The sequence below is a fragment of the Denticeps clupeoides genome, chromosome 1 (genome assembly GCF_900700375.1).
Source record: "Denticeps clupeoides chromosome 1, fDenClu1.1, whole genome shotgun sequence".
Lineage (NCBI taxonomy): Eukaryota > Metazoa > Chordata > Actinopteri > Clupeiformes > Denticipitidae > Denticeps > Denticeps clupeoides.
The window spans coordinates 36,288,690-36,309,585 of NC_041707.1; the positions used below are offsets into that span (position 1 = coordinate 36,288,690).

At 45.8% G+C, this 20,896-nt stretch overlaps 1 protein-coding gene across 5 annotated transcripts in view; it reads right to left on the minus strand.

The window, feature by feature from the left end:
* Positions 1 to 20,896, minus strand: part of arap2 (ArfGAP with RhoGAP domain, ankyrin repeat and PH domain 2) — an 88,332-nt gene that overhangs the window by 58,248 nt on the left and 9,188 nt on the right. For all 5 annotated transcript variants that reach the window (XM_028999609.1, XM_028999610.1, XM_028999612.1 and 2 more), the window contains exons 3-9: positions 20,708 to 20,793; positions 19,714 to 19,790; positions 18,399 to 18,475; positions 17,337 to 17,720; positions 14,910 to 14,979; positions 8,769 to 8,889; positions 2,466 to 2,644 (exon numbers count right to left, since the gene is read on the minus strand). In XM_028999609.1, the coding sequence (XP_028855442.1) occupies positions 2,466 to 2,644; positions 8,769 to 8,889; positions 14,910 to 14,979; positions 17,337 to 17,720; positions 18,399 to 18,475; positions 19,714 to 19,790; positions 20,708 to 20,793 (994 nt within the window). The remainder of the gene's footprint in view (positions 1 to 2,465; positions 2,645 to 8,768; positions 8,890 to 14,909; positions 14,980 to 17,336; positions 17,721 to 18,398; positions 18,476 to 19,713; positions 19,791 to 20,707; positions 20,794 to 20,896) is intronic.

The window sequence follows — 20,896 nt, forward strand, 5'->3', positions numbered from 1 at the left end:
GATCTGTTACTGAAAGTGATTTTTTCTTCCTTGGGTGGCGATAAGAGCGAAGCCATTTTTAAAGAGGCGTCCCAGAGGCCAGTTTAACGCTCTCTCTTGTAAAACCACCGTCAAACTGCGGTAAGCAGCGCGGTGAATCGCGGTTCCAAACATGCCACTAATTCACGCCAACTCCACCTAAGTGGGTATGAAGTAAGCGTGTCCAACTCGCCTGCGTGTGATTGACACCCAACGTATTTCTGTTCAATCAGGAGTAGGGCTAAAGGAGACCCGTGTTGCCAGGCAGAGGACCACAAAGTCCCAGGTTCAAGCCCCACTTATTACCAGTGTGTCCCTGAGCGAGACACTTAACCCTGAGTGTCTCCTAGGGGACTGTCCATGTAAATACTACGGCAATTGTGTGCCGCTCTGGACAAGAGCGTCTGGTAAATGACAAATATAAATGTAACGCATGACATCGCACATCACAGATTGCGAATTTTTTAATGGACAGAGAACTGCATTAATCACCGTACAAAAAAACATGGATACTGTCCATTCCATGCAGACAGACAGACAGACAAGAGGAGGATAATAAATAATAAAAGCTAGTGCTTTGTCATTGGAACACACGGTTGGGGGGGGTGGAGCTAGAAATGACTGCGGCCAGTAATAGCTGCATAAAAGGCATTGAAGTTAGACGTGACAAGTGCCGCACTTCATAATACCGCAGAAATGAAAAGAAATGGAGGCCGGCATCGACTTGCACGCCCTCGTCAGCAACAAGTTCGTTAAACCGAATGGGGGTGGTAGTAGCCTAGTGGGTAACACACTCGTCTGCGAACCAGAAGACCCGGGTTCAAATCCCGCTTACTACCATTGTGTCCCTGAGCAAGACACTTAATCCTAAGATGCTCCAGGGGGGGACTGTCCCTGTAACTACTGATTGTAAGTCGCTCTGGATAAGGGCGTCTGGTAAATGCTGTAAATGTAAATGAAGTGCTAGTTCCCAGTTGCGTAAGTCTGGGTAAAGAGTGGCTATCACGACAGGGCCAGTGTTGGGATTGGTCAGCCTTCACCGGTGGCCCCGGGAGCTCCTTGAACGTCGGAACTGTGAACCCTGACTGGCGACTGATGCTCAGAGAAGCCTGCGCAGGCTAAATATTGGTAAAACATCACGTCCCTGCTTCTGAACTTGGAAAACAATGGTGAAACGACCTCAGCACTCAGCACTCAGCTCGGCGTCACACTTTATTGTCCCCAAAGAACGTACCCCCTCTGCAGGTAAAAGAAAAGAAAAACGGTGACATCTTTTGAGCAGGTCGTTCATCTTGTTAAATTAAATACTCCACTCCACTGAACATGAACTGCGGTGCAGACGACCTGCACTCTCTCCCTCTCTCTCTCTCTCTTCTGCGCTTTCTTTATCGCTCCCTCTGCTTGTCCTCGCCTTGTTCTCCATCCCTCCATCACCGCCGCCGTCCTCCGCCTCCTTTCGCTCTCGTGCCGTCACCAATTCATTTGTTATGCGGGGGGTTCGGGGAGGGAGGCAAAAAAATAAATAAAAAATAATACGATTCATTACAATTTCCCCACTGCTCTTCTCCCCCTCTGCCACTTCTGTCTCGCTCACTCTCTCTCTCTCTCTCTCTCGCTCTCTCACTCACTCTCTCCAACACGCCAGCCAAAAAGCAGAAAGGGCTGACGCGTAGATATTTTCCCCGGCACAATTTTGAAAGGGGTTTGCACACACTAATGAACAAAATGATGAAAGACAAACAGGGCGAGAGCGAAAAGCTTTGAGGGGAAATAGACAGAGACAGAATTTGTGTGTTTGTGTGTGTCTGTGTTTTCGCTGCTTGCACAGTATCAATACATTTCAATTTAATCAACTTGTGTGTGTGTGTGTGTGTGCGTGTGTGTGTGTGTGTGTGAGTTTGCGTAGTGGGAATATATTTGAATCGACTTGTTCGTGCATGCATGCATGCATCCGCGTGTTTGCGTGAGAGCAATTGCCCTGCCGGCTTGCAAAGTATCAATACATTTGAAATGAATTCAAACTTGTGTGCATGCATGCATTCATGCATGTTCCGGTGTGTGTGCACACTAATCAATGTGCGTGAACGCATGCACAGTAGTGGAGCAGTTTCCGAATCGGTTCATTTTAAATTGCGTGTGCACTGCTAGCATCCCATTGTGTTCCCACGGGGGACACAAAACCACGACCGAAGGCATTGACGCCTCAGGTCAGCATGTGGGTAAAAAAAAAAAAAAAAAAAAAAAATCCTGAAGACGATCCACGGGGACGCTCTGATTCGCACATTATCATGCCCGTAGCTTCCTTCCCGCCGTTCCGTTCTCCCGTCCCCGCTTCCCATCTCGGGCTTTTATTAGCTCCAGTGTAACAGGTGCCGACCGGGTGTGAAGTCTGAACAGGCGTAATACGAGAAACCAAAATAAAGGTGGAGGTGGGGAGAAAAAGTTACCTGTTCTGTTTTGCACAGCCTGACTTTGGTTCCCTGCAGAGCTACACAGACTTTGCCTTTGTAGCCGCGCAGCTCCACGTAGCCGCACTTGTTTGTGTTGCTCTTCAGGGGCTTCTGGGAAATCGAGGATTGGGAGCCGAGCGCTGCCTGTAGAACATCGAGCCACTCCTGCCTCTCTCCTGAGAGAGATGACACACACACACACACACACAGTTGCATATACGTTACTACCATCTGTTTACGAGCGGCCCACTTGGTTATTAATGTAGCTTTGTTATTGAATCTCTCTCTATGAACAGATACGGACTGTATACTCCATATGCATGTAAATTTATACCAGCCAGTAAAGCACATTTTAATTAAACGGAGAGCCAGAGAGAGAGAGAGAGGGAGATATAGAGGGGGGGGGGCTGAGAAGGAGATTATGCTTCAGCCTGGTAGAATGAGAAATTCATCTACTTCTGTAGGACTGTCTCCAAAATATCATTCTAAATAGATATGTCTCGAACAGTATTAATAATTGTAGTAGTATGTTATAAAGTTACCAAGATATCAGTTTGCTATTTAATCTGCTACACTGTTAAGTACTATGTTCAATAGCATGCTATTGCCTAATGTAATACTGTATTTAAAAAAAAAAAAAAAAAGAATTGTCAAAATTCACAGAATTCACTTAACAGAGCTATTGCATTGGCTATTTGCATCAACCTTTGTTGTCCAATAAACTTTATTTTATGTAGACATTTTTTCCCAATATTTGTATGCATAATACATGTCTCTACAACCAAAATATAGTTTATAACAGAACAGATGATTTAAACCAAAAACATTCAGTATAATACCATGAAATAAATGCCCAGGTCTTGCTCGAGTTACTGAGCGCATATGGGCTTTGTGTAAGATTAAAGCAACACACAAAACTCTGAAAGTGGGTGTATGTATGCATAGTTACACTTATTGGGGCCGTCAGTGCGTATTTATGTACAACAAAAGAGCAGCAGATGGGAATTCAGCTTGGAACAAAAGCCCTCCCTCTGCCTCGCTGTGTACTTTTCCTCCGCCGTTCGCGCACTTTCCACGTTCAAAAACAAAGTGCGGTGCATTAAAAAGCTGCCCCCCCGGACTCCCACACGGATACCGGGGGGAATCTAGCTTGCGTGCAGGAAGAGTCTCCGGGGGTTACAGCCACAGATGACAGCTGCTAACGGCGGCCCGCTGCAGGTCCGACCACAACTGGCAACCCTACTGAGAGAGCAGCGCCGCAACTGGGGAGAAGGGGCGGGGCACACAACCTGGCAACCGCTCTGAGGCTCATCCGCGTGAGGAGGAGGAGGAAGACAAAGTGGAAAGAGGGGTGGTAGTAGCCTAGTGGGTAACACACTCGCCTATGAACCAGAAGACCCAGGTTCAAATCCCACTTACTACTTACCATTGTGTCCCTGAGCAGGACACTTAACCCTGAGTGTCCCCAGTGGGACTGTCCCTGTAACTACTGATTGTGAGTTGCTCTGGATAAGGGCGTCTGGTAAATGCTGTAAATGTAAATGTAAAAACAACAGACGGAGAGATAAGAGGAGCTCACACTTTTGCCAAGCGCACAAACACACTGACACACTTACATATTACATACAAATATATACAAGCACCAATAGACAATGCGCAGCTTCACCCACACACTCCCATTCCACGTGTCAATGTGTCAGCTAACACCAAGGACCAAAAAGGTGGGTGGGGGTGTGGGTGACGATGGGTTGACTGTAGGGAACAACAAAGCTGCCACAGTTCACCACTCATTTAACGTGTTACCTAAAAGAGTGGCGTAAAATATGATTTTTTTTTATTTTTATTTTTTAAACTGAACACCAGTTTTGTGTAAACAATCCACTAGCGCAGTCAGGCCCCACACGCTGCTCCCAGGTCCCTTGTCATGGCTGCCCACTGCCCACCAAGGTTGATGGTTAAAAGCAGAGGACACGTTTCGTTGTGTCACCGTGTGCTGTGCTGCAGCACTTCACTTTCACATGTACACACACACACATACCTCTCTGCCTGAGTTGTTGACCTGGCGAATGGAGTGTTTGGGAATTTCAGAACGTTCGACACGCTGAACTGCTGTCTGTCCAGCAGAGACGCAGAGACAGAGAGGGGGTGTGGCTGAATTGAAGATTAAGCAAACAGCCGTGCATGTGGCAAGTAGAGGAGAGAGTAGAGGGGCAGTGCGGGTGGTGTGAATGTGCGTGTGTGTGTATTATTTATGTGCTTCTTTATCTATTGTTGAGCTCCTGGCCTTGTCTGGAGTTTGAGTTTGTGCGTGTGTGTTGTGTATATCAGATGTCCTCATAGAAGGTCTTTATAGGAAGAATTAATGAAATTTCATTATGCTTAAAAACACAAATTAGTTTGTTGTTCTTACCTGTATTAAGCGTAGGCTTCTTATTACAAAGGGCATTTTCAGGGAATTACTATATAAAAATTGACATTCTACATGGGTGGTAGTAGTCTAGTTTTTTTTTTTTTTTTTTTTAGTGGGTAACACACTCGCCTATGAACCAGAAGATCCAGGTTCAAATCCCACTTACTACCATCATGTCCCTGAGCAAGACACTTAACCCTGAGTGTCTCCAGGGGGGGACTGTCCCTGTAGTTACTGACTGTAAGTCGATCTGGATAAGGACGTCTGGTAATTGCTGTAAATGTGTCTATATATTGGTCCCCACAAATCAAATATGTGTGACTTGTCTGTCTGTCATCACTGCAAAAGTGTATACATCTTTGACGTGGCAGGGCTCTGAGTAACTGTAAATGTTTCACAGAAAGTGTATGAGCATAAACGTATGTCGTGTATGTGTTATTGTAGTGTACGTGCATGGGTATATGTGTTGCCAATGAACTATTTTCATGGGTTTGTGTTTGTAAGGGCTGAACTTGTCAAAATGCAAAATGTTAAAACTCTGTTAGGTCATCGGAAAGTTGCCGGTTCAGATCCATAATAACGTGCACCCTCGCCATCATTCATTAAGTGTGCGGAGTATCAACAATAGGGCCTGTCAAAGCCCATTGAGACACAACTCTTGTGATATTTGACTAAATGAGAAAGAAAAGTTGTTGTAAATGCACTGACCTGATCTGTCGTGCAAACAGACTGTACCCACCACTCTCAACAGACCCCAGCTCCTCTGCCCCCCACTCTCTCTCTCACACACACTGGCTCTGACTCCAGTTTAACTTTAATTATCCTGCCCAGGAAATAAGAGCAGCTGTGCCAATGCACGACACACACTCACACACACACACACACACAAAGGTGGGATATTCACTCTCATTACTGTGCAACAGAGCCTTTCCCACCTCGTTGGACACGTTTTGGTGGTCAGGCTGGTGAGTGGCCGTCATGGCAGTCGCAGGTGATTAGCTGGTTCATGCCAACCCATCCTGGCACTTAAAGCAGCTTGCTTTCCAATTTAAGCTGTGGCTCTCTTTCCGGTTTAACATTATGAGTGACAGCTTACACAGCCAATCAGGGCAAATGATTTGTAGGCCTTGACACTGCTGGATCGTAGAGAACACGCTTCTGTTTTTTTATGTATTGTGGTCATCAATAAAAAAATAACAAGATATTGATAAAAATGACTTAAGATAAAGGTCATCACTAAATTGAATTATCACTAAATCGTCAGTGGGGCAATTCATTTTGTTTTCAGAGATAAATGAACCACTGTTTGCCCTATTCCCCTCCTTTATTCAAAGAACACCAGTGTCTTGCATGATGGATTGAAAGATGAATATGGTTTCAGATTAAGTCACAAATGTAGTTTGACATTTTTTTTTTTTTTTTAAATCAAACTTATGAAAAGCAGTCACCCTGGGCCACTTCTTAATATCGATTTCTGAATATATCCAGACATGTAGGGCTGGGCCGCATGAAAACATTGTCTTTTATTCCTACTGTTACCAATCCGGTGGCCACCACGGCAATGGCTGTCCTTCCTTGTAATAGCTGCTCAGTAGATTTGCCTCGCCCAGATACCTGCCACCCCCCCCCTCCGAACTCTCACTGCCTGAATTATTAACAATATCTGCTCTCTCTCTCTCTCTCTCTCTCTCTCTCTCCTTCCCCTGCCCATTCGCACCCTCCACCTCTGTCCCGCCCATGTTTGCCCAAAGATTGATGACTCCTTCAGTCTGGCGTAAGGCTGTTTAAGAATGCATGAGCCGGCCAGACGAAGACCCGGCCCGCACCCGTGAGCCCCGCCCGCCCCGCCCGCCCCTCACCGCTGCATTCGCCCACAGTCGGAGGCTCTCAGGATCAGGAGTCATTAGTTCAGAGCTGATAGGCAATACTTCCGACAACACCGATCAATCCCTGCCGCTGTATCGGGGAGAATGACACATTTGCAGGACTCATCAATCCGGGGAGTCGGGCTGCCTAGTCTGTCGGCGTGAGTTCAACAGGACCGGTCCCCATCGTGGCGATGCCCCCCATTCAACGGCGATGCTCGCGCTCAGGTTCTGATGCGAAGCGCGTCGGTAAGCAGGCTGCTAATGGGACCTCGGACCTTTCGAATGTGGGAATGCAGGATCCACAAAAAAAGCGGCTCCCCGCGATGCGAAGCCCAGAGTACCGTGCGATTCAGCCTTCGCCCTCGGAACGCCTCTCAGCCAATCGCAACGCGAGTGCAGCGACTAAGCACGGAATAATTAGCGCTTTAAACTTTCCATTTGCAGTGTTTTGGCACGGCAGCGGCCTGCATTAGTCTGACCTCGCCGACCAACATCAGAAGCTGGCGGTGGGGGAGGGGCGGCAGACGCCGGTGCTCTGCCTTGTTAAAGGAAGACGAGAGACCGCTCTAATTGAAGGAGATGTTTACATGGAGCAAGTCTTCCTTTATTCTGTTTGATTGCGGCCAGAGAGAGAGCGAGCGAGGGAGAGGGAGAGGGAGAGAGAGAGAGAGAGAGAGAGAGAGAGAGAGAGATGCAGGCACGCTGCCAGCTGGATAAACACCACCCTGCCTGGGGAAGCACCGCGTGCCAGAACAGCGGGAGCAGCACTATACAGCGCAGGTAAACACATCCAAGTCCACAACGCAGATGCACAGGACAGACACGCGCTACACGAGCAAGACACAATAGCACAACGGGCACAGGCATTTCAAGACGCCAATTTACAGCCTAAACGCAAACTACGATGCAGCATTACGCGACCATATGAATATAACACAGCATAACACGACACACACAGACCAAACAAAAACTACAACACACCATTACACAACCACACAAATACAGGACAGCATAACACAATCCACACAGACCAAACACAAACTACAACACACCATTACACAACCACACTGTACAGCACAGCATAACACAATCCACACAGACCAAACACAAACTACAACACAGCATTACCCAACCATACAAATACAACACAGCATAACACAGCAATAACACACTCTACAGCACAGCATAACACAATCCACACAGACCAAACACAAACTACAACACAGCATTACCCAACCATACAAATACAACACAGCATAACACAACAATAACACACTCTACAGCACAGCATAACACAATCCAGAATGACCCAACCATACAAATACAACACAGCATAACACAACACACTCTAGAACACAGCATAGCAAAATCCACACAGACCAAACACAAACTACAACACACCATTACACAACCACACAAATACAGCACAGCATAACACAACAGTAACACACCCTACAGCACAGCATAACACAATCCAGACAGACCAAACACAAACTACAACACAGCATTACCCAACCATACAAATACAACACAATCCACACAGACCAAACACAAACTACAACACAGCATTACCCAACCATACAAATACAACACAGTATAACACAATCCACACAGACCAAACACAAACTGCAACACAGCATTACCCAACCATACAAATACAACACAGCATAACACAATCCACACAGACCAAACACAAACTACAACACACCATTACACAGCCACACAAATACAGCACAGCATAACACAACACACTCTACAACACAGCATAACACAATCCACACAGACCAAACACAAACTACAACACAGCATTACCCAACCACACAAATACAGCACAGTATAACACAACAATAACACAATGTACAACTGTGCTGTGCTGCAGTGTGTCACGCTTCCACTTTTTTCCACTTTCAAATATCACACTCTTGATTCTCACATCGTGATAGCATCACAAATGACTAAAAATACGACATGACACCTGCTATTCATGACATCTGCAGGGGGTGAGCAGGATGCTCTCCTTACCCTCTCTCTCCGCGCGAAACACGTAGGTCCTGAGAGACGTCACGACCTCCAGCCTGTTGTCTCCCTGAGCTCGGACCTGCTTCACTGCACACACGGTGATCAGGCCTTTAGAATACATCTCCTGTGGGACACACACACACACAAATCTCACACCATGAAATACACACATTTTACAGCGGTGGTTATATAACCAAACCATGTCCACACACACACACACACACACAGCTCCAAATTTCATTTGCAAATTTTCAGTCACACGTGCAGAGACAACCACTCAGGGACATTGATCACACAGGTAGCGTGGGCAGAAGGGCAGGAAAATTAATTGCATATTAATTGAAATATGTAGTTACTGAAGAACAAAGAGCGGTGCTGATTCCTGGAGTGTTAGCTGTGAAAACTAGAATTATTGCAATGAACATATTTCACACAGCTTGCTCCACAATAGTTAAAAAAAATAGTTATTGGGTGGTAGTAGCCTAGTGGGTAACACACTCGCCTATGAACCAGAAGACCCAGGTTCAAATCCCACTTACTACCATTGTGTCCCTGTAACTACTGATCGTAAGGCGCTCTGGATAAGGGCGTCTGGTAAATGTAACTGTACTGATTGTCAACAGATGGAAAACAACATTATATTTCTGCTAAATGTTTACTGAAAGTAAGGACATTTTAGGTAAATCGTCTTTTTTTTTCCTGTTTTATCAATTTTCGGGCCGCTGTTAGCCTGGCATGTAAGGAAGCCTCGTAATCACAAGGTTGCTGGTTCCAAACCCGAGCCGCCAAGGTGCCACTGAGGTCCTCTTGAGCAAGGTACCGTCCCCACACACTGCTCCCCGGGCGCCTGTCGTGGCTGCCCACTGCTCACCAAGGGTGATGGGTTAAATGCAGAGGACACATTTCGCTGTGTCACCGTGTGCTGTGCTCACAATGACAATCCAGAGGTTAAAATCAGAGGTCCCACGCTGAGCACATATCCACGGCAACAAAAGCCAAACTGACGACATCGGAGCTGGGTAGTGAAGCCTTACTGAACCAATCCCCAGCGAGCGGACTGGAGCCCCTCGACTCTACGTGGCGCGAGGGTTCACTTGAAGGAAATTCCCCCCCCCGTTCTCTGCCACGTACTTGAAAGTGCACACCCAGTGGTTCCCATCGCACAACACGCTGCGCACGCGGTAGAAGGCCGAGCTGACCGGGGTCAAGAATCGGCCGCTCGTGTTTACAGGGAGGGGCGCGCGGGCAGGGCGGCGGCCTACAGCAAAGGCGAGGAAGAGAAAAGGAAAGGAAGAAACGTTCAGGGAACACTGAACCGATGCAGGATCGGCAACATAAACAATAGCGCACACACACACACGCGCACACACACACACAGGTTACTAAGCTCTCCCACAACACCTTTAAAATCAGCATAAGCCAAACAAATAACACCTGGCCGCCGAGCGTTAAGCCCGACTCCCCCAGGTAATTCCAGAGTTACGACCATGAATAAGCCCGCGGCTACCACAGTCTCCGGTTTCTTTCCCCTTCGTCCTAACTGTTTGAATACGAATCCGAACGCACCGTATTACATTCACACACACCGCAATCTACATTGGCCACTACCACCCTATAATATATATTATAGGGCGGTAGTAGCCTAGTGGGTAACACACTCGGACGTCTGGTAAACGCCGTAAATGTAAAATGTGAATATTGTTAATGCAAACACGTCCGATGTTGGCCTTTTCATAGCAGCGAACTGGTTAAATATATCACGATGTGGACCGTTTTAAGTGATGGACGATCCCCTCAAATGAGACTCGCGGCAAACATCTAGGCCTAAATTGGGTTGCACACACGCGCTGCTTGGAAAACCGCCACCTCACCAGCGTGATGAGGCTGCGATAGGAAGGCGAACATCAATACTTTTTTTCTTTTTTCTCCCACGACTCGGCCCCTCTGTCTAAATTTGGAAGGGGGGACCGCGGCCAAGGAAGGTGGCGGAGAGTCGAAACGAGAAACCATGCGCTGGTAATTGAGCTCAATCTGGAGCAGATTTAATGACCGTTTTATTTGCAATTTTTCAGGCGAAGGAGTTTTTTTTTTTTCTTCCGTTTTGTCCCCCTGCGTTTTAATAGCGAGTTTATCTGTAAATGCAAAATGGCTCGATCGAACCAAGCCACAAAAAGAGCACGTTTACGTGCCAACATTCGCACAGTGCCCCCCCCCAATTCAACGGGACAATGAAACGTCCGTGTGAGCCAGCGTAGTGCAGTTTATTTCAACGTCATTAGGCCGTAGATAACCTTGTTCCGCGTTCCCGAGATTCTTTCACGCCATTTCCTTGCAGACGCACAAAACTAAAAGACACTAATGGACGTGCACGCACACACGTACACTCAACGTTATACTCACAAGTCATCTCAGCATTCTGTAGGCCATTTAGTATGAAGGGTATGGTCCCGTGTGCTCTCAGGTTATTGTGTTTACGTGTCCATTAGGGTTTGTTGTGTGTTCCACTATATAACGCATGCACACACACACACACACACACACACACACACACGTCAGGAGGCAATTAAGTGCTATGGAGTTAAAAGCCCTCATTGATGAAGGTTGCATTTTGAGAGAGAGACGAGTGAATGAGTTTTAAAGCTTAGTCTTAAAGCTCTTCTTATGATGGAGCCACAGGGACACCTGCTGGTCAGGGGTTGAAACTGCAGCTGAAAAGAAAACGAATAAAATCCCCCCCTTTCCCTCGCTCTTCAAAAGATATTAATCTGTATGAAAAAAAACATACAGGCACTTCTGAATAAATGTACATTCCCCACATGTTTGTTTCTGGAGTCTGCCGGGCGGGTAACAATCACCGTAACCATCAAGCCAGGTCTAACGAAAACATGAACAGGTCAGGGATTGGAAGAGCGATGAAGACATGACAGAGGAAGAGAAACCGGGGTGGTGGTGGGGGGGGGGGGGGGGGGGGGTCTTCAAGAGGACGCATGGATGAGAGGGGAAAATGTGCGGAAGAGCTCGGAGAAGCGGCAGGCACACCACCGATCCTCCCCATCAAACTACCCTTGAAAGCGCCGCTGACGGAGCACATAACCACACAGACGGGCAAGCCCGTCACACAGCTACACAAACAAAAGCTTCGTCCTTGAACGCTAATGCTCCAGAGGGGCCCTGGGAGAAGGTAGAAGTCCCCTTGCGAAAGACACTCTCTGCGGGTTGACGAAATCGGCAGTAAGGCGCGCAAAGGCCTCTAGGGTCTCGCCGAGGGCTGAGTGAGAGCGGCGCTTTACCCATTTTCCCACCCCACCAGGGGCCACCTGGGGCCAAACCCGCGCCTGATGACAAGGACAGGATTCAATGTCGTGATTAGGAGCGATTAACCTTTGTCTGGGATCTTGCATCAGTTAAAACCTTTTTTTTTTGTGTGTGTGTGTGTTTAAGGTCTGAGAACCAGACAGAGTCCATGGATTCTGATGAAGCCGGAATGTGAGAGACTGTACGATGGCAGAGACCAGTGGGGGGAGAAAAAAAAAAAAATTGTAGCAACGCAAGGAACGGGGGTTCAGCGCCCCATGAGCTGCTTCTACATCAGCCACTACATTGGACCACACTGGAATAAGGGCCATTTGTTTCAGGCCAATAGCCAGTTCATGGGTTAAGCCTAGTCCTAGATTAACTTCCTCTCTCTTTTACTCTAGGACTAGGCTTAGTTCATGAATGGACAATTGAAACTCAATACGTTTTATAAAATTTAAACCGGACATGGTCACAAATCATATTGATTGGACAAGTATTGATCTCTCACAGTCTGTGACACATCAAAATTTCTAGGCCAACAACTATGCCTAATTGTCTGTGTGCAGGAAAAAACAAAACCTACAAGGAAAGCGTCCATGAAATATGGAACAAGAATGAAGCAAGGAAATGGCCACTAAGGCCCCGTCCACACGAGATCGCTTTTCTCTAAAACTTGCTTTCGGTTTGTAGCGTTATCTGAAAGGTTGTCATCCACATGGAGATGCAGAGAAAAGACCAAAACACTCTTTTTACCCCCCTCCACACCTATAAGCGGCGCTGTAACTGCCATCTTCATCTTCGAGGCCAGGTCGTAATTTTCCGGTTTTCTTCCCGTGTGGACGGGGCCTTCACAGTGCAAGACTTTTCTTCACATGTAGGTGGCAGTACAGTTCAATTGTGAAGAAACACAGCAAGTGTTACAAATACAGTGGCTCTTCAGGATCTTGCAAATGGTTTTCAACAAAACGTCCTGTGGAGGTGTTCCATGTTCCCTGAATGCTGTCCTAGTCCAATAAAATGTCAATGATGGTGCACCGCAGCATGCATAATGACACAGACCAGCTAATCCATACTGAAATTTGCTGCCAACTATTTTTTTAGCGATTTATTCAAGGACCCGCCCGGCCGTTACAATGAAATTGAACATTCCTTATTTGGGTTAATGGACGGAAATCTGCTGTGTCTGGTGCCATATGAAACGTCTCCTCAGACTTTACAAACAGCACCTACACAAATGCTTTTATACTTAAATACATAAATATCAGCCCTTAATGCATAATTGTACAGCAGTATAATTATGGAATTATTATGATAAAAAAATATATATTATTATAAGAGGTAATTATATTCCTAATGTGAATATCATTTACATTTACATTTACATTTACGGCATTTGGCAGACGCCCTTATCCAGAGCGACTTACAACGTGCTTTCAAGTTACCATCGATGAAGAGATCAATTCCGGTTCACTAGGACCCCAACTATGAATACATCTATTTAATTCACTCTGTTGTAGATTCTGTACACAAAGTTTGACAAGAAAATTACAATTTAATCTAAATATTCTTTAAAGAGGAAGGTCTTGAGCTGTCGTTTGAAGGTGCTCAGTGACTGAGCTGTTCTGACCTCGAGGGGAAGTTCATTCCACCACCGAGGGGCCAAGACGGAGAAGAGTCTAGATGAATGTCTTCCTTTTACCTTCAGAGATGGAGGGACCAGGCGAGCAGTACTGGAGGCTCGGAGTAGACGAGGTGCAGTGCGGGGTGTAATAAGGGTTGTGAGGTAGGATGGTGCTGCTCCATGTTTGGCTTTGTAGGCCAGCATCAGTATTTTGAACCTGATGCGTGCAGCTACTGGGAGCCAGTGAAGGGAACGTAGCAGAGGGGTAGTGTGGGAGAATTTGGTTTGACCCATCCACTGTCAAGACTGAAGGACCACAGATTGAGAAGCAGTTCATTAGCAAACGTAAGTAAGGGGAAAGTCCGTAATTTGTGGGACAGGTAAGTGTTTGTTTCCTATAACCCAGCCCCTGCTGCGTTATCAATAGACAGCAGACAGAGCATGGTGACAAACTCCAATGCTTCATCTCCTTCTGCACGCACAAAATACAGACACAGGCCGGCGTGACCCAGAAAATGGAAACCATACGCGAGCAGAACCAGGGATGAGCTATAATTAGTAGGTGATTAACAAGCGCCCATCAGCCAGCAGCATTGATTGTGATGCTGTTGCAGCAAAAAAAAAAAAAAAAAGAAAAGCTCACAGCGAGGTTACCTAAAAAATACTAATAATTCAAGAACTCGTTTCGTAAAATTACCACAATGGGTGTGTTTGTAATTATAAAAATGAGTGATATGAAACTTTGGTTATGAAGGTCCCACAACCAGGAGCTACTTGGGGCGTTGAGTGAAGAATTTGGTCATTATGTCATTATTGTCACCTTTTCTCATCCCTTCTGTCACTTTTTTTTTTATAAGGAGTTAGTGGTCTGAATAATTGAAACCTTCATGCCGGATAGGGAATGAAAAAAATGCGTGTGAGTGAGATATTTGATGATATTCGCCGCATTCCCTGTGCTCGCTAACCCACAAGGAAAGACATACCTTTACACACAGAAACACACACACACACAACACAACACAATCCATACTTGTGTGCACTTTAAAAACCATTCAAAAGCAACCTTGTGAAAGTCCTTGTCACTGTAGTGCTCTGTGTCAGGGCGAGGCTGATATGATGTCCCCCTGAACTGTGAACTTATAATAGAAATAATAGAAAATGTGCAAGCATGACAGAAATGAGGATTTTGTGTGTGTGTGTGTGTGTGTGTGTGTGTGTCTACTGACCTTGTCGTTGTTGAAGTAAGTGAGATTTTCTCCATCAAACTTCACCCATCTTCTCTGAAAGACGCAGTTCCTGCAAACAACACAGGTGTTCATCCATGAGTCCACGTTCCCGTCACAAGCCAAGGTGTCCCTGCACTGCTGATCCAGGATCAGCTCTGACGTTCAGGCCACAGATGTAACAAACATAGTAACGCACACAGTAATAGAGGCAGGATTTCTCACGCTGGCCAGCTGGTAACAGCACTATGCAGCATCTGTCCTCCGACTGAAATGCTCCCCTATATGCGAGGTCAAAGGTTTCAAAGGAGGCCGCCCTGTTCTGCCAAAACGACTGGAGTCGATCAAGAGAGTGCGACAGTCACACAACAAAGAGAGGTTCTACAGCAGAACGTAGAATCACTTGACATGTGAATCAAAAGTTGATAAAGTTGATTAAAGGCATTAACTGATTAACATTCTGACCATTGACAGGTGAAGTGAACATCATTGATTATCTTGTAACAATGGTGGCACCAGTATGCATGTGGGATATATTAGGCAGCCGATTAACCTTAACCTTTTCTCCTTCAAGCTGTTTACAACAAATGGCAAATTAAAGGATTCAAGTAAGACAAAACTGCAGATTGTGTGGGATGTTCTTGCTCTAATTAGTGTATAATACTTAAAATAACAATTATTATTGCAGCTGTTCTGGATCACACTTTAAGTTAAGGTTCGGGCCAGGCCAGTTCTTGGATGGACTAGGAGAAGAACATTTCACCCCTCCTTTGAACCTGGTAATTGAGTGATTGTTATGTTTATTATGAAGCTCTCAGCAAGACTAGAATCGGCGGGTTTTACTTTCTATTTCACATTTTATTGTGTGCACTATGTGCGCTGTTTCACAATGACAACCACTTCACTTTCAATTCACAATTTTCTGCATCTCGTTTAATAGCAAACATACGGACACTGCATGAAACCCACATACACAACACAACAGCAACGAGCTTCACACCACTCTCTCAGCAGAACCGGTGTGAATCCAGAGGTGTGAACAACTTGTGGGCCCTGTCGAAACAAACCCCGAGCTCTTATCACAAGGTGGAAAAACAAAGACGAGAACTGCGAAAGTCAACTCGCCACAAAGAACCTCTCCCTCTTCAGCTGGGGCTGGAACATCAACTGCAATCAAAACCGAACACCGTGGCCTAAAGGGAATGTAGAAGAAGCGATATAGAGATGTCATAGTGATACAGAGATGTCATAGTGATGTTTCACTTAATCCATGCCATATATAAACTTGTACAACATAACGGATATGAATTGCGGCCTTCGTTTGACTTCAACTCCATGTCCAACTCCTTTCTGAGACCACCTCATCTTGAGGCAGTGGTGGCCTTACAGTTAAGGAAGCGGCCCCGTAATCAGAAGGTCGCCGGTTCAAATCCCGGTCCGCCGGGCGCCTGTCATGGCTGCCCACTGCTCACCAAGGGTGATGGTTAAAAGCAGAGGACACGTTTTGTTGTGTCAGCGTGTGCTGTGCTGCAGTGTCTCACAATGACTAGTGTTTGTAGGACTCAAGTCAAGTCACTCAAGCGCCATCATCCGTTCTCCACAGGCCTCTCTAAAGTTAGCCCAATCCCTCTGAAAGCGCAGAAGATGCTTTAACTTAATCTGTGAAGCGTTAAGGCCTTGAGTTTGAGTCCACTGACAACGAGAAGAGAGCACTGACAGATAACATGGTTTTCTATATACCCATGCACAGCAAACATCCACCATGTTAATATAAAAAAATTAATTCACACCTACTTCCGGTTCACCATATTTTAACACCATGTTATCTCTGGGCAGCACTGGACTTTACTCAAGTTTCAAGTAGAAGTAAGAAAGTCGTTGTTACCACACCAAATCAGAACACAATGAGCCCTGTTTTCAAAGTGATATACCAGACGTTGATCGCGGGGCTTGTTCACTAGCGTAAGGTCAAAGGCGCCCTCAGGATTTACATGAATGAACAAATGAAACAAATGGTGGTGTATTTGAAAGAGGTTAGAAACAGAGTTTAAAATGTCTCTCATGCATTCTGAACGACTTAAACCCACGCCGCTCACTACATTACCTTACATTTTTTCCAAAAATGCACCAGAACACACACAATATTTATTTAACTACTTATACTATAAACTGGTCTCTCCTCCAAACCTATTCTGACAAGCAATGTCTTGCTACCAAACATAGAGCTGTATAATCTGGTGCCACGAGCTCTGTCATGTCAGGACCCCACCCTTTACTAAACCAAACATGCATAATGATTTTCAGCACTTTCATTAAAGAGGTAGTGAACCCAACCAGTGTACAATAAGCTTATCCCAATATATATGCGTGTACCCCAATATACTAGCGTGAGCTTTAGATGGATGCAATTATTGAAAAAGCAAACCATACCCTTGGGGAGAAAGTTTGTCCAGCCAGCCCGTCTTGACAGTTGACTTTGGGGCTCCATAGAAGCAAGCGTAGGGAGATATATCCAGCTGTTTCTTGAAGGGGAGTGTATTTTGTACCAAGTCCCCAATGGTTTCCATGGGTTCAGAGTGCACTTCACTCCTCGCTAAGGGCAACATTGAAGTCACCAATGATGACTGGACTTGAGGTCCAGGAGACTTGGTCCAGGAAGCATGGGGACTGCTCTCAGTGGTGGAATCCAGATTGGAGCTGAATGCCTGTACGGTGGAGTATATCTCATTGTCCACAAGGGAAGACACCATGAAAAGATCTTCTCTTGGGTCCTTGCTTTGCCGTCTCTCTTCCTCCTGTTTGGCATCTTTCTTACTGTTTCCGAAGAGAGGTGTAGTGAGTGAAAACGAAGCCTTCACCCCAGAGCTATATACTGCAGAAGTGCATCACCAGAACATGCATTGTTAAAACAAGCTTTCCAGGTTTTAGGGACTTTGTGCTAAATTACAGCACCCGAACATCCAAAATGTCCCTTTAACAGTCAACGGTCCTTTCTGGTAGGACATATTAAATGCAAGGTATATTTAGAAACTGTATTACTGGCTTTACCCTTTTCACACCAACTCACAGCAGATCAAATCAATATTCACATCAGTGAATCATGCATCCCACCCCTGTGCTTACAGTTGTGTTTTATTATTTGCTGGTTATCTAGAATTGGAACCGAATAAATGACTGAATGGTAAATGTTCATGTTATTATTTTTATATTGGACAAACTTTGTGTTTGTTGCCCATTTTTGGAATTCTTTTATGCAGTTGTGCCACCTTTGACTTTCTCTAATCTACAGGCCGCACACTGTTACACCAGCAAAGCAACAGCTCTAACCTCCTACGTTTTCCTGATCTGATCGTATGATAGTGTATTTATAGGTATGTTTGAGTGAGAACACTCTGGTCTATTGACAGCACCTTCCGCGTACAAGTGGATTTAAAAAAAAAAAAGCTGAAGCCAATGAATTTTGGGTGGACATCTCATTGTACTTTGTTTTACCGTGTTTTCTTCTTCCTCTTCTTCTTTTTCTTAAGATTGCCAGTGTCCTCTTCTGGCTTGTCCTTGCCACCTCCGTCCTGCGTGGAATAAGATGCAATTTACTGTAATGCGGTTCAGCAGTTCCTCATGTCAATTCTCACTGGAGATCATTCGCAGTTTTCGTTTTGCCTCTCTGTGTCATTTTTGTGTAAGACTGAAAGTAGTTGCACAACCCTGATTTGAGGTAATGGGGGGGTGATTTAAAACATAAAATATTTTTTATAGTGAATGATTACTTGATGACTTGATAAAAATAGGGTCTACTTAAAAAAAAAAAAAAACATTTCTAAGTGTGCTTTTAGTGCTTTTTTTCCCCTTCACCATGTTGACTACGACAGCGGAACGCTGCTTTACATTTCAGCTATGCCAGAAATGAATTCCCCAAAACTACAAGTCCTTTCTTGTTATCAGTGCTGTTGGCTTGAGCGGCTGCGCTTATCTATGAGGGCCACGGGCTAAATGCTGTGACACAATCATAAATATCTGCTCAGACTGAAGACACAGTCACAGACTTCGACTTAGGACAGCTCAATTTTTGGCCATTATATGCTGGTTGAAACGTTTGACTACATAGAGTCTATGCACAGTACATTGTACAGTACATCTCAGATAAAGCATAAAGTTTGGACACACCTTTTGGACACACCTTTTTTTTCATGACCATTTACGTTGGTAGATTCTCACTGAAGGCATCAAAACTATGAATGAACACATGTGGAGTTATGGACTTAACAGTCTTGAAGGAGTTCCCAGAGGTGTTTAGCACTTGTTGGCCCCTTTGCCTTCACTCTGCGGTCCAGCTCACCCCAAACCATCTGGATTGGGTTCAGGTCCGGTGACTGTGGAGGCCAGGTCTCCACTTTTTGTTAAGTACATAACTCCACATGTGTTCATTCATAGTTTTGATGCCTTCAGTGAGAATCTACCAATGTAAATGGTCATGAAAATAAAGAAAACACATTGAATGAGAAGGTGTGTCCTAACTTTTGGCCTGTAGTGTATATGAAAGAATATCGCATTACTAAAATTTTAGATCGATACTTTAATGATCCCAGAGGGACATTTGTGTGATCTTCCACTGTACTTGAATGGTACAAGCTTTTTAGCTGGAGAGTTTAAGAGAGAAAACACAGCACGGTGCACTTGCTCCATAAAGCTCAATATAACTCTAAGTGGCGTCTAATTAAAGGGTTTCAGAGCCAAAGCTCGCTGAAGACGCCTGGATATGAAATTGAGACGCAAAAATCAAGGGTGTTCACTTAGTTTGTCTACTCACCGGGCTGCTTTCGGGGTTGTTATAGAGAAAGACTTCTCCGTAGGGAGTAATGGAAGACACTTTCCTTTGTAGAGGAGCTAGATAAGACACGCACACACATACAGAAACCTTTTAGCAGATATCTACAGCCGATATCTTGCTCAAAGCAGCTTTGATATATATCGAGCCCCCGCATTAAAATGAGATGCGCAGGACTAATTAAAGTTTCGAAAGTTTTATCTACGTGGCGTCGGCGACGGACAGAGGCTCTCGGCAAGGACATTTACAGAGAAGAGGAGAGGAAGCGCTGCTTCCCGGCATGGAGATGGGCTGTCAGGGTGAAAAATGAGCCTCACATCGCCACGGGAACAATGAGGACCAGCGCACGCTCCGTCGCGCTCCCGCCAGACAGAGAGGCACATAGATCTGGACTGACCGGACAGGCCACCCTGCAGGGGAGATCATTCACCAGTTGAAGTACCGGCGTACTGCGGTTCTCGGGCGCAGCCCACACCACCGCAAATCGCGGGGCCTCTAACGGCCACAGGACTCATTTAGAAAGACCGCCGCCATTTATCAGTATCTATAGCCGACCTTCGTAGCACACATAGACGCGCACATCGCCTCGCTCCGCCTCTTTCCTCAAAAGCCCCGCCCCTCGCTCGCCCGACACCCCCCCGCCCCAATTCCACCATCCATCTTCTTCCATATAACTCTTCCTCTTGCGGCCATCTGCAGTCCACACAGGAGCGTTATTAACACAGACCGCATTCGGCCGCCTAGAAGACAGCCCCTACACCGATTCGCCACTGTCCGATCGAATGATGGAGGGAGACAAACTCACAGCGACTGCTTCCTGATGGGAAATCGCACCCCCTGCCCAAACAGAGCAGGCCCTGAAACGTGTTACAAAACTTACAACCAGCTCTGAATCAGCCAACCCACAATGTAGGAAATGAAATATTCACATTAAAAAAGAGCGAGGGAGAGGGGAATGTGGATGGGAGGGGGGTACCTTTCTGCCTGCTGCCACCACTGGGACTCTGGGAGTCATCGGCTTTCGGTGCTGCTGGGAGCTCAGCGCTTTTCCTATTCACACTCCTGAGTAAAGAATTGGGGGGGTGGTGTGTGTGCGTTTCTGTCTGTCTGTCTCTCATACACACATGCACACTACAGTCCCTGACAAAAGGCTTGTCGCTTATCT